Source organism: Kryptolebias marmoratus, linkage group LG11 (assembly GCF_001649575.2).
Source record: "Kryptolebias marmoratus isolate JLee-2015 linkage group LG11, ASM164957v2, whole genome shotgun sequence".
NCBI lineage: Eukaryota > Metazoa > Chordata > Actinopteri > Cyprinodontiformes > Rivulidae > Kryptolebias > Kryptolebias marmoratus.
This window is the reverse complement of record NC_051440.1, coordinates 16,117,567-16,130,961: the sequence shown is the minus strand read 5'-3', so window position 1 is coordinate 16,130,961 and position 13,395 is coordinate 16,117,567. Positions and strand designations below refer to the sequence as shown.

The following is a 13,395-nucleotide window of genomic DNA, read 5'->3' as shown; positions in this document are numbered from 1 at the left end:
CGAGTTTTCTTCTGTTATTTTGCACATTTTTTCTTCTGCCGTCGTTCAGTTAATTTAGCAGGTATTTACACCAGATAAGCTCGTTTGAGCCGCGTATTGTCGTGTTCATACGAAGAGCGAGCTAACAAATGCTAACGAATGCTAATAACCCGGAGGTGTGTCGTATCGCCATCGAGTGCGCGTAATTCTAAAAGAAATATGTATTGAAATGAAACGCGCTCACTGTTTATTTTGGTGACCCAAAAAGAGAGAGAGAAGCACTGACGGTAAGAATTATTCTGTGTGCATTTGACCCATTTTCGTTCTTCCTCACTGTAGGCCTTGTGGTTTTAAGGTTAACACTCAAATGATAAAAGGAGAAAAAGCACTTTTGATTTTTTTTAGTGTGCACAACGTTTAAGCACCTGCCCTTCAGAAAAAGCATGTGAATGTATTGTGTCTGACGCCTTATTATTTTTATTCTTTAAGGTAACACAAAACTGTTCCAGTTTGTCTAATAATGATTCAAAATGGGTCTATTTTTATTCCTTATGTTCAGTAACATTGTAAAATCTGTTTTCAGGTACTTCCTGCTCCCAATTGAGTTTTTTGTCTTTGGTCCCAATTTGTAGACTTCGAATTAACAAAAGCTCAACACATATTTAAACATTTTGAGCTTCCATGTTATTGTCTTTCTTTTCCCTGTGCTACTGTCTCACTTAGGGGGTGTTTATCCACAGCCAGAGTTAAGTTTTTGGATTTCTTTTCAAAGCTGCCAGGTGAAGTGTCAGCTAGGAAGTCACAGATCCTTTAATTGAATCACGCCCTGCCAACAAATCCTCAGCCTACCTGCTGTACGGCTGCGTTGGCTGTCAAGGCTCATGTCGTAGCCAGTCGTCACTCGGTCTGCTAGAAGGCTTTAGGACTCTGTCAAGCACATAAACCACAGTAGATCCACCCCAGTGCCGTTGTTGCTCTGCAGGCGACAGAAGACCTTTAATGTCTCCATTCTGAATGTTTGGTTGTTGTGTTTAGAGTCACACTCTGTGGTTGACTTGAGATTTTTTTTAAAAAAATAATAGAAATGTAAACATTTGTCTGTTTTTTTTTTTTATTTCAGTGTATGTACTACACAGTGAAGTGATGCTGTCAGTGAAGCACCTCCACCTCAAACATGCCCTGCAGACAGTGTGTACCCTGGAGGCAGTCATCCTTCGCAGTTTTGGCCCCGAAGGAGGACAGGTGCTGTTCACCCGAGACACTGGACAGGCAATGTTGAGCTGCAGTGGGACACAGATACTTAAGGCTTTGCGTCTGGAGCACCCACTGGCCAGGTTAGTGCCAAAATACTAAAATTTACTACTTTATTTGTTTTGTCTAGTGCCAGTTCCACTGTGATGTGTTTCGTTTTGTTCATGCTAGGATGGTGGTGGAGTGTGTCTGGAAGCACAGCGCAGTAACAGGTGACGGATCCAAGACCTTTGTTCTACTACTGGCATCTATACTTCGATTGATTCATGCTGCAGCCAGTAAGGCACCTGGTGTGTCTCAGTGGTCCACAGAAGCAGCAGAAGCTGCCACAGCCAGGCATTTGGCTGACAAACTGCTAGCATTTGCGATGACAGAGCTGGATGATCTCATTTGTGTCAGTGTGGCGCCACATGGATTCTGTGTTTCATCGGAGGATTTCACTACAAAAACACAGTTACCATCTTGCCCGAATGGTTTCTGTGTTCAGGCACTCCTGTCATCGTTTTTTCATACACGTCTTGATTACGTGCACTGTGACTTTTTAAGTGGCCTGGCATGTGAACTGCTCGGTCACTGGAAGTTTCAGAATGACACGCTTTCCTTTGCCCTGCAGTTTTTAAATGACAACTTCCCAGCACTGCATACGCAGGTTTCAGGCTTCCCTGTCAGCTCATCACATGTGATTGAGGGGCAGGTAATTCACAGAGACTTTGCTACGCCGTGCCTCCAAGTCAACAACCAGCCAGTCAAAGCCGTAGTTGTTACGGAGTACCTGCAGCCGAAGTTACTCCGTCGAGGAGATATGCTCGATTTGGGCTGTGGTGGCAGGGTGACGGGAGAGAAAAGTATCATTCCATTTAGTGCCTGGACAGAAAGGTCACTAGAGAGCGTTATTGCAACTCTGCAGAGTTTGGGAGTGTCTGTGCTTTTGTGTGCAGTGAAACAGTCTGCTGCTGCCCTGGCTTTAGCCGCCCAGGCAGAGATGTGCCTTGTGGAGTGTGTCAGTGAAGAAGAACTTTCTCTCTTTGTCCGGCTAAGTGGGGTAGCACCCATCTCCGACTGCTGGATGATTCAACCAGAGAATGTTGCTACACTGACGTTTTGCAAGCCAATACAGCTCGGAGCCCACAGGTATGCAGATAAGCTCCGTCCCTCTCAATATATTTTATTTAGTCACATATACAAACAGACAATAACTTGTGAAACATACATGCATCCCCTTTGATCCACGGTGTTATGATTACTGATATCGTTTTCCTCCCAGTCTGATTACCAGTTGTTCTGTTTTTTTTCCTTTTACAGATATGTCCATGTGGCTTTCTGTGATTCAGAAGAAAGAGTCGGAGTTAAACCTTGTAGCCTGGTGATTTGTGGTTCGGGGGAAGTGCAAACTGAGCAGTACGCAAGTGCGTTTCAAGATGCGATTCGTATGCTATTTACGACGTGGGAGCCCACGCGTATGACCGAGACCACAGCGCTAAAGAAACCTGTTCAGTCACATCAGTGCACATCTTTAAATGCACACAATCTGACTGAAGACACAGTATGCAGGTCCTCTGATGTGTATGTGTTAAAGCCAGGTTGTGTGATACCTGCTGGGGGGACATTTGAGTTTCTCCTGCACCATGCCCTCCTACAACATGGCCGCAGTTGCTCAGCCTCTAACTACACAAACACAGGCGTTGGTGTTTCTCAGATCTTGGCAGACGCCCTCTTGACTGTGCCTCGTCAGATTTACTCTCATAATCTGAAAAGTTTTCTGCAGACTCAAACCAGGGTCACGAGTTTCACTTCAAACCAGCCTCATCATTTTATGCTGTTAAAAAACGCACGCGGTACGACTGAAGATCCCGAAAAGGGGGACGAGCCGTCAAAACTTTTTACGCTGGACTCGGGCCTCGAATCCGTCTCCTGTAAGCACCAGCTGCTCCTGGCTGTGCTGCAGTGTCTCACAAGTCTCCTCCGAGTGAACGCGGTGGTGCGGACACACACCGCTTTGCACTCAGCGTCACACACACACGCAAAGATGTCTGAGGAGAGCGCTGATGATGAGACTGAGGACTGAAATTGCATTGCAACAAGAGATAGCCGTCAACACTGAGAAACCCTCCAGATGTTGGATAAAATAATTTCCACTCTAATTCAGGCAGTTACAGTCTGTGCAAGACTTTAGTATTTTTTATGCTCTGTTGCAGCATTCCCATAACAAGATTTTTGAAAGAGTGTTAAATTATGGTTAATTCCTTTTATTGTGTCCTGAATATCAACAAGAACAATAAAAACTAATATAATGACATCTTGTATTGAACAGAATGTACACACTGTAAATGATCTATTCATGGAAAAGATGAAAAATGCTCCCAGTCATCTGCGACATATTTTCAAAAGAAGAAATCTGTATTTTTCTTTTTCTGCCGTAGTTCCTCGGGCACTACAGTTTTGGTTGCATGGAAGAAAAAGAAAAAGGAAACAAACACATGTAAGAACATGAACACTTCGCCCCACATATAAACACTCCTTTTTTATAATTAGGCTTATCTTCATTGCTGGGGCCGAGGTTTCTGGGAGGGCAGCACCCAACTTTCATCAGACAAATCACGGCGCGCTTCCTCGCGCTGTAATCAAAGGGCCACAAATGTTTGTTGGGGAAACGGTGAGTCATTTAGACTCGCAACTACGCACGCACACACACACACACAGCACACTGTTTACTGTAACTTCTGCATCCTTAGTTTTTGAACACTAATTTTCCATAATTTAATTGTAACAAAGTCACCCAGAAACAAAGGCAGCTCACAGCTTTGTTTGTGATCTCCGTGAGTCACAGCTGATTGTCTCGAATATCAAAGACAGAGGGGTGGGGTGGTTCCCACCAAAGCAAGGTTAAAAAAATGTTTTCCATCGCATCAAGACACCTCCACCCCTCTCACCCTTACATAGCCTTTTGAAGTGCATGCCAATCAGGATTTATTTAACAGCCAATTGTTTACTCGCGACATTTTTTAGTCCCGTTAATTAAAGTCGAGTGACCCGAGAAAAGACCGCGTGACAGCACAACATGCACAAGTTCGTTTTTATTTTATTTGGCTCTCGTTAACTCTGTGTATGTGTGAAACATCGCGCACAAGGGGCCTGGATCAACCCGCTCTGCCAAATCAAGAGAACGTTACAAAATACATCATCAAACCGCAGGTACCATAGAAACACCAAACATTAGAAAACGTACCAAAAATATACACGTACAAAATGTGAAAATAAAAACAAACCACACTCGGGCGTTTCAAACATGGGCAAAGTAAAAGAGGGAGGAGAAAGGAAGTAAACGCTGGAGATGCTACAACACCGAGCTTACTTAAACCACAGTCATGTAGTTTTCAGCTTGGCATTTATTTGGCTGCTTGCCTCCATGATACTGGCTACTGCTGTGTTGCACTAAAGTGATGTTTTTTCTTTACAATACTGTTAGTAATTCAGGCAATCAACCATAAATATAGAAGACCCGAAGTGATTACGATTGAAATGTGATCGATACACAATGGCGCGCTCTCTTGCTGAGGAAGTTAGAAGCTCACGAATGCTAATTTTAGTCAAATTCACCACAAACATAACACATTTCTGTTCTACACCGCCTTCTGAAGCAGATGACACCCATTTTATAGTTGGGCTCAGCAACCACGTCACATCTATATCAGCACCACGATCAGGACCGGTGAATCATACTGCTGCGTGGAGAATGTGAAGGAACATGATGCGGGGCTGCGTGTCCGGACACGAGGCAACCTTTCCTGTAATCTGGTTGTCTTTGGTTTCAATTCATAGTAGGCGAAGCATGGGAAAGAAGGAAAAACAAAGAAGCCCTATTTAAAAATAAGAGGTTTGCATCTGAAATGACTGAGATGAACAGTACAGACGGATAACCAGAATGCACCTTTTGCTAAAACTCCTGTACGTTGCAGGTTTTAGGCTTGAATGGATGCTAAGTTTTGAATCCAAAGAACTTCACAAACAAACTGATCCAAAATCTGATCATCGGCTAAATTAGCTTTGGTTTAATTTTACAGAACTAAACAGAATTAGTAGGTATAATAAAGCCATATATTGTTAATAAGGATCCTGGAAATTAAGCCACAGTGGGCAGATAAGTTTGTTGTTTTGGTAAATTGAGTAGAAATAGACTGAGATCAGATTTGTTTTACGTCTAGTCTCATAGCTTGTACATGAAATCCTAATCTTGAAATGTTGACTCCAGGGTTCTTGCATAACAAAGGACATCCTCAGCAGAAGCAAACTCCGTACAATAAAGCGTATAAACACAGCGGACTTGCATGACATTACCTTCACATTCTCTGTCGTCAGAAATGTCTGCACCCGGTCAAGCATAGGTTAACCCCCTTAAACAAGCAGTGTTTCTGTTGGCAGTGGAGAGTCGTGGGACTCTGGGAATGACATCATGCAAATTTACAAGGACTTGGGGTGGACATCACACCACCTCTCGAGACTTCCTTATGGCGCAACACAGAAGCATGCTGAAGATCATTCCGAAGATCTGAGAGAAAGATACAAGAGGTACATTATTTGTGTTTGAAAAAGTTCGTGTTAATGATATTTTTTCCCGCCCCTCCAGGACAAGAATAAATGAAAACTTGATGAGTGTTTGTCGTGCAGCAGCTGTACACTTACCATGACAACTCCTACGGTGATGCCCACTCCTCCAATAATGAGTAACTTGGAGTCAAACACCTTATCAATGGCTTCAGGACAGCTCTGGAACAGAAAAGCAACATTATGTTTATTTTCTATAGGCTGCGCTTAAAGCGATAATTCAGACCTTTTGAAGTGGAATTCTGTGGAGACATTATGAACAGTTATTACCTTATGTGTCGTAAATAGCGTTTAAAGAAATCGGGTTTAATTTTTTTTAGATTATCATTATTTTGGTTTGCACAGGACCAAACCAAAATACATTCCTGCATCGTCAAACAACTTCCGTCTTAAAAATATCTTAGCAGTTCGTGCAAATGCCGTTTTATATTTAGATCCCCCGATATGGCTGCAGCTGCTTCCAGCAGGAGTGTCAGAATATTACGACAGGGACGACGGTGTAATCCAAAACTGACTGACACGATGTTAACCGTTCGTAACGTCTCCGCAGAGCAACACTCCTAAAGATCTGACCTATTGCTGGAACAGGCAAAGCGTAACAGACAGCCTGAGCGCCTGCAGACTACAGTAAATACCCGTTGCCGTGGTTACGCTGCGAGGAGGCTGAGGAAGTTAATCTGATGGCACGATAAGGGGGTAAAGTCATAACGCGCGTCAGACAGTCAGAAATGTGAGTCACAGCGAACGACGAACTTTCGCAGACATTACACGTTTATTTATTTATTTTTGGATAATATCTTCTGTTAAAATATTTTATTCGCTGTTTGTCCCACGCAGGCCGAGCGGTTGTACCTTAATGGTGAGCTGATCAGCCGTGTCTACTTCGGGACAAGAGTCCTTGTTAGTTTCCTCGACCATGCCTTTCCGACCACAGCAGTTCAACTGGAAGCACACAGAAAACAACATTTAAGAGAACATGTTGTGGTTGTAAATGAACATGCGAACATCCCAGCTGGATGTTTACGTCACAAGGACCCGCAGGTAAAATGTTGGATGCATGCGTGGCAGGATTATCAACGTTTTCATCCAGCTCTCAAAAAGGCATCCATCATGTCCTAAAAACAGTAGTTTTCTTTTGTAGTCGCAGACATTTTGGAAAATATTTGTAGCAATTTATATATAATAAAAAAAAAGTCACAAAATCTATACATTCTGAGTCAAATTTCTAAATATCTGTTGACTAAAATAGGACAATTAAAAATAAATGGAACCAAAAATTTAAAAAATGTATATATAAATAGATGGTTTACTTGGGTTTGAATCAACTGCAGAGTCTTTTTAAGGTTTTCATCTCCTGTTTTCTCATATTCGTTGTACGTCTGGATGTAGAAATTGCTGAAGTCTTCCACCACCTGCAACACAGACGCAAAACAGGAAAATCAATTACTGTAATATTAAAAACACTTAAATTACACATTACTTATTGCCTGTTTTCACCAACCCTGTTTAATTAGTTTGTTGTGTTGATTCTCTTTTTATCCGTGCTCTTATTTTTAAACCCGCTGCCTATTTGTATAGCTTCTATGAGAGTAAAATCTATGTGAGGTGTTTTTCGTTGTTTCGTTCAAGTATTATGGCTGCCGTTAAGATAACACACTGTTTACTCCACCTTGTTTTGGTTTGAAAATCCCCAGATTCCAGCTGCCACCTCGACCGTGAATATGATCAGCAGGAAGAAGAAGAACTGCAACATCAAGAAAAGACAAAATGACATTTTCTCCGCCTTTTCTGCTCTTCCGCTAGAACTGCGAGGTCAGACGAGATGCAGCCCAAACCACGTTCCCATGGGTGAGGTTTAGTGCAAGAAGATTATGGCAGGGCGGGCAGCGCTGGGATGAGCCAGTGCCGAGAGAACTAGAGATGCTTTTGTGTGGCCTTGAGACATTTCAGTGAGCTGCGATGTGACGTCTCATGTTTCAAACGGGGGAGTCCACAGACACTAAACCAAATTAATAAGCTTTTGTAAAAAGAAAACAGATCATGGGCTAGCCTCCCGATCCGTGACTGATCATTTTGCACCTCTCTGCACAGTGTGGGATATTTATAAGTGGGGTTCTGTGGGAAGGTTAAGACCAGTTAATATCTTACCTGTTGTAGATAGCTCTTTAACAACTTCGCTTTAAACTGACAAGCTAATTTTTTGGCTATTCCAATCAGATCACTATATTAAAACAACTCCAGACTCAAAACCTTCACAGTGGTTTTTGCGAACGCTGTCTCATAAACCTTTACTTTGCCGTCAGTTTCGCAGTAAGAGGTTATTTTGGCAGAAATGTTACGATATTCCTGCCAAAAGTACTACAGCTAGCTGTAACCTTATTCTAAAAAATCGTATAATGTGAGGTAAAAGTTTTAAAAAAATAGCATTCGTTTAATTGGCTGCAAAACTTCAGAGACTGGGGATTTTTCAAGCAGTCTCGGCTGCAGTCGGACCAGCTGTCGGCTCGTCACTTTGGTCTGGATTAAACTATTTAGCCTGCACGACGGCGCGGTTGCTCAGCAGCAGAAGCGTCCTGGGTTCGACTCGCAGCCGGAGCCTTTCTGTGTGGAGATTCCATGTTCCCCATGTGCATGAATGGGTTTCCTCCCATAGTCCATAAACATGCGTGTCGGGTTGATTGGTGACTCTAGTGTGAGTTGTGTTTGTCTCGTGTGTGGTGCAGGGGTGGACCGGTCGCACAGACGCCAGCTCCCCGCAAACTGGAACAGGATCACGTGTGTAAAGAGAACTGATGAATGGATGGATGCCGTTCAAAGAGCTGTAAATACAACAGGTCGGTGTGTTCGCAGCCTTTCCACTTGACACCACTCCAAAAGATCTGAACTAACACCGTTTGATGACATGATTGGTATTCTTCAGAGACAGGGATCAAACTGGAAAAAGGCCGTTGTATCAGATTGTAATCCAGCCCAAAGGGGCAAGGAATATTAATTAGTACGAACCAGTCCCAGCATCCAGGGTGACTCCTGGATTGCGCCGCAACATCCCAGGAAGCCTACCACCATCATCAGCGCTCCGGCTCCAATCAGGATGTAGGCTCCTAAACACAGAAACATCAGATCACACATAGTTTACGATCCAAATGTTGCATTAACGGTAGCAGGAAGCCTGTCAGCTTGTGAACCTGGTGAATCGTACCTGTGTAAAACACATAAGAGGAGTCCGGTCCTTCAAACAGGTTTTTGGTTTGTGGGTCCACTTTGAGCCACAGGCCGATGGCGAACACAGCAGTGCCTGTGAGCTAAACACAGATACGCAGAGCTGCGATTAGCACGAAATCAACACTGCTGGCTGACTTTCCTCCATATTAATGCATATTTCAAGTTTGCCAGACACGAAACACCAGTTAACAATTAACACCGGCAAGTTCTGCGCTGGACTCTAAAATTGTCCCTAGGTGTGAGTGAGAGTGTAAATGGTTGTTTGTCTCGTTTGTCTCTATGTGGCCCTGTGATGGACTTGCGACCTGTCCAGGGTGTCCCCCGCCTCTCGCACAGTGACTGCTGGAGATAGGCACCAGCTCCCTGCGACCCGGAATGGAGAAGCAGGTCAAGAAAATGGATGGATGGATGGAAGTTCTGCGCTGACAGAGCCTTGTTCAGAGGCCTTCACGTTGCAGCACCTGCAGTTTTGTTTTCCTTTCTCTTTTTAGCCGTCGGTGCAAGAAAGTTGCTGCCACCCGCAAACAAACCTTTTTGCAACACCGGGTTTTAATTTGCGGCTGTGGTGAGTGTTTGGAGTACAGGATGTAAACCTTTTTTTTTTTTTTTAATGAACTGATCATTTAATCAAAGGTATCATTAGAACACAAAGCGGCATTCATACTTTTGTTGTTGTTGTTGCTAGAATCAGATAAATGTTAAAGCAACAGTCCCTCCTCGGTGAAGCTGAGGACACTTTTTGCAAACGAAACCTAAGCTTGTTCTTTGAACTATACCTGTTCGTGAACTTTGTTATTCTGTGCCATGCCCACAAGCCAGACCAGTGAATTATTAACTTGTAAAAGACCTGCTGACACGTACACGCCTCCTCCTTGTTCAGAGTTTAAGTTCTCCCTGTATTTTCTGATCTTCTTCCTGCTGTTGCTACATCGCCGTGTATACTTCCTGTTTGCCAGATTGTCCTGTATAATGGCTGACTCCCCAATAGTTAGAACATACTTCTCCCTTCTCTAAAAAACAAAAACAAAAAACAAAAAAACTTACCCAGAAGCAAAAGTTGAAGACAAACAGGAGATATTTCAGACACTTCAACCCCCCAGCGACGGCCATGCTGAACCAGTTTTTGTACGATCCGCCTGGATGAGAGCTTTAACACCTTCCCAGGAGGAAGCAAAAAGCTTACAGTGGTGGAACGAGAAAAACGTTTTCAACTCCACGCCTCTCCAGTCACCTGATTACACAGTCGGGGAGTGGCAAGAAGGGGAAGGGCAGCGCCACAAAACTAACCTTCACTGAGCTTGACGACTTTGCTCCTGCCTGTGTTCCTTCCTCTCTTTTGTTTGCCGTTCCTGCCTGAATCTTTTGTGTTTTGTAAAATAACAACAAGAGAAAGCAGCTGCATGTGTTTAAGCCATGCAGGCGCACGAGGATTCGTGGTCTCACTGCAGCTCTGAAGGGGCTCCTGTTCAGACATGTTGGCCTTGAATATTTTCTAAACTACTGAACCTCCTCCGCAGTGTTTTTACTCCTCCTGTGTCCGAGCTGAGCACCCTCCTCCGGGTGCCCTGATGTGACTGAATGATCTGTCAAAAGATGCATCTAACACAGCTTCTACATCTTTAAATGATTGTTTGGTGGGTTAATGTGGCTCAAACTCATCAGGGTTTTTTGTAAAAATGTGGCAACAGAAAACAGCAAGTACTCTTCACCTTTGTTTACAACTGCATTCGCCGATCAGTTACGGAAATTTTCCCGTCAGAGTTCGGAACATCTCGGCCTCAGCTCATTTGCTCACGATCTTAGCCCCAACTTTTGCTCTCCGCCGCTAGATCCCCCCCAAAACGTCTCTACTTCCGTCGAGTCGCCGTTTCTCCTCCTCAGAAGAAGAACTTCCCATTTTTCCCTTTCGACCCGCTGTCTCTGACTCCACCGTTCTCCCGCTGACGCTGTTTACATCCGGAGATTATTCTGCCGACACATCGTTGCGCGCCAACAAACGACTCATAATTGTTGGCAACAAAACACGACTGATTTCGCTCATTACAAATTATGCCGTAGACTTTTGGTAAGGACCGATGCATATTTAATGCATATTTTTTTTATCATAGATGATACTCATATAATAAAAATTAAAATAAAAAAACATTTAGAAATCAGAGGTTTTGACAGCTATTATGGCTTTAAAGTACATATATCCTCTGAAGTCCTGTCTTAAACTTCCTTGCAAACAGGAAACATCTGCAACTGCATGAAGCTGAGGTCTGAGACAGCTTTCCTGTGTATGGGCTGCTTCAAATCTGTTGAATAGGGACCCCCTGATGCAGAAGCAGTTGTGCATTTTCTTCACATCCAGTATCAGAACTTAAAGTTTTTCCCCCTCCCTGTGTAGCAGACAAACATACACACATATTCTCACAGGGTGGGAAATCCCTGCCTGCCCTGTACTGAGTGGCCATTCCCAGGGTCTATACATAGCTGTACAAATTAGTGATGAGCCAAAAAAAAAGGGCAAAGCATCTGTAAGCGCGCAGCATGGCACGCCCTGGGGGCTGAGTGGGACACCCCTTATGGGACACACACACACACACACGTCAGGCTGGCTCTGCAGCTCTGGAAGGAGCTGATTTTGATGATATAAATTAAAAACAAACAACTGCAAAGCGAGCCCCGCTCTGTCGGTGCATGGGATTATTAAAATGCAGTGCGCGCAGACTCCGGAGCCTGTGCAGAAGAACTGGGTCACTTGGCCACCGGGGGATTATTCCTCAGATGGCTCCGCAAACACTGGGTGGGGGATATTTCTGTTTCGGCCCCTTAAAGCAAATAAATAAATAAATAAATATTCAGCCATAACTTCTGTGACGTTATGTGGGGCACCGTCCAAAAAACCCCCCGTTCCATTCGCCATAGTAACGTGCGCTCACGCGGATGCGCACGAGAACGACCCCCCACCACCACCACCAACACGACGGACAGGATGGACGGAGGATGGACGCAGGATGGACGGCGCCTCACACTCACCCAGAACACCAGGTTGAAGGCGAACATCAGGTACTTGATGCAGATCTCTCCTCCTGACAGCGCTGCCATGGTGCCGCTCTTCGTCAGATCCGAGGAGAGGCTCCCTGTAGGTAACAGTCTCTGTCTCTCTCTCACGCGCCGTGCGGAGCGCGCCTGTAGTGGTCCGCCCCCACGCGCTGCACGGCTCGAGACTTTCCTTTACCCCCCCACGCCCCCGCCCGCCCCCCTCACACGCCTGGAAATGTTGGGTTTTTAAACGTGTCTTTGTTTAGAAATAAAAACAAACGACTGTTTGCGCACACGGTAAATAAAGAGATTCGTTGCTGCACGTAGCACGGGGATGACTTCTCACTGGAAACCTGCAGCTGGATTTTAATAGTGGTTGTTGTGGGACAGAACTGCGAGCGGTGACGTCACCCTGCCAGAATAAGGAGTGCGCGCTCCCGCGGACATTACACTGTACGTGAATGAACACGGTGCGCGCGCAGGCCTTCCCCACGGCCCACGGCCACCATCACTGAAACAAACAGTCTGCTGCTGCTGCGTTCAGGGTCCACACTGAACAGGGTGGGTTTGCATCTTAGAGACAGAGTTAACCAAAATAAATAAAAAATAATGCATCATTTTCAAAGTGTCTTCATTGGTGTAAGCTGAACTGGAGAAGCTGACAGTTGTTAAAGCTAAAACAAGAGCAGAACATTAGCTAAGAAAAAGAATAAGACTAATTAAAAGGAGCATAACACTAGCTAAAAGTAGCAAAGCATTAGCTGAAAGCCAAAAAGAGTAAAACAAAGCCAAAGGGAGCAAAATACGAGCTAAAAGCTATAAGTAGTGAAACAATAGCTAAAATGAGCAAATATTTATTTATAAATAAAAACCCATACAGTGTTTAGAACAAACCTGTTTAAATTCTTTTATTTCTTACCTACTAACTCATTGTACAATCATTAAAGCGAGGGAATTTTTACATGTTTTGGGGTATTTTTAATAGCGTATCAAGTCTTTTAATTGCTTTCAGCTACTGTTTCCGATAATGAGTCAGGCTTTACTTATTTGAGCTAATCAAGCAGTCAGATAGCATGACCCTTCTATCTATGGGGCGCCGTTTGTAAATGAGCTTGTGCTCAAAATTCATGCCTAAATTTTGTCACATTTAGCTTCAAACACTGTTATAAAATGTAGTGTTGATTTTCTGATGTCACTTTTTACAACATTTAGCTAGTTACATGTAATTGTTACAGCTACATGCTAAATATAAATCTAAATGCTAAATGTTAAATCTAAATGTTAAATCTAAATGTTAAATGTTAAATCTAAATG

At 43.8% G+C, this 13,395-nt stretch overlaps 2 protein-coding genes across 3 annotated transcripts; one reads left to right on the top strand and one right to left on the bottom strand.

Annotated features, from left to right (window-relative positions):
* Positions 1-133: 133 nt before the first annotated feature.
* On the top strand, positions 134-3,316 carry bbs10 (Bardet-Biedl syndrome 10). Its single transcript, XM_017406051.3, has 4 exons — positions 134-266; positions 1,100-1,313; positions 1,402-2,361; positions 2,533-3,316. The coding sequence occupies exons 2-4, from the start codon at positions 1,123-1,125 to the stop codon at positions 3,293-3,295; spliced, it is 1,914 nt and encodes a 637-aa protein (XP_017261540.1). The 5' UTR covers positions 134-266; positions 1,100-1,122; the 3' UTR covers positions 3,296-3,316.
* Positions 3,317-4,289: 973 nt separating this feature from the next.
* On the bottom strand, positions 4,290-12,231 carry cd9a (CD9 molecule a). 2 transcript variants are annotated; one of them, XM_017406055.3, is made up of 8 exons: positions 12,076-12,231; positions 9,032-9,134; positions 8,836-8,933; positions 7,502-7,576; positions 7,143-7,244; positions 6,685-6,774; positions 5,911-5,994; positions 4,290-5,776 (listed from the first exon to the last, which is right to left on the bottom strand). In XM_017406055.3, the coding sequence occupies exons 1-8, from the start codon at positions 12,142-12,144 to the stop codon at positions 5,711-5,713; spliced, it is 687 nt and encodes a 228-aa protein (XP_017261544.1). In that variant the 5' UTR covers positions 12,145-12,231; the 3' UTR covers positions 4,290-5,710. The 2 variants fall into 2 exon arrangements, with proteins under 2 accessions (XP_017261544.1, XP_017261545.1); XM_017406056.3 differs by lacking the exon at positions 12,076-12,231 and adding an exon at positions 10,099-10,257.
* Positions 12,232-13,395: the final 1,164 nt, after the last annotated feature.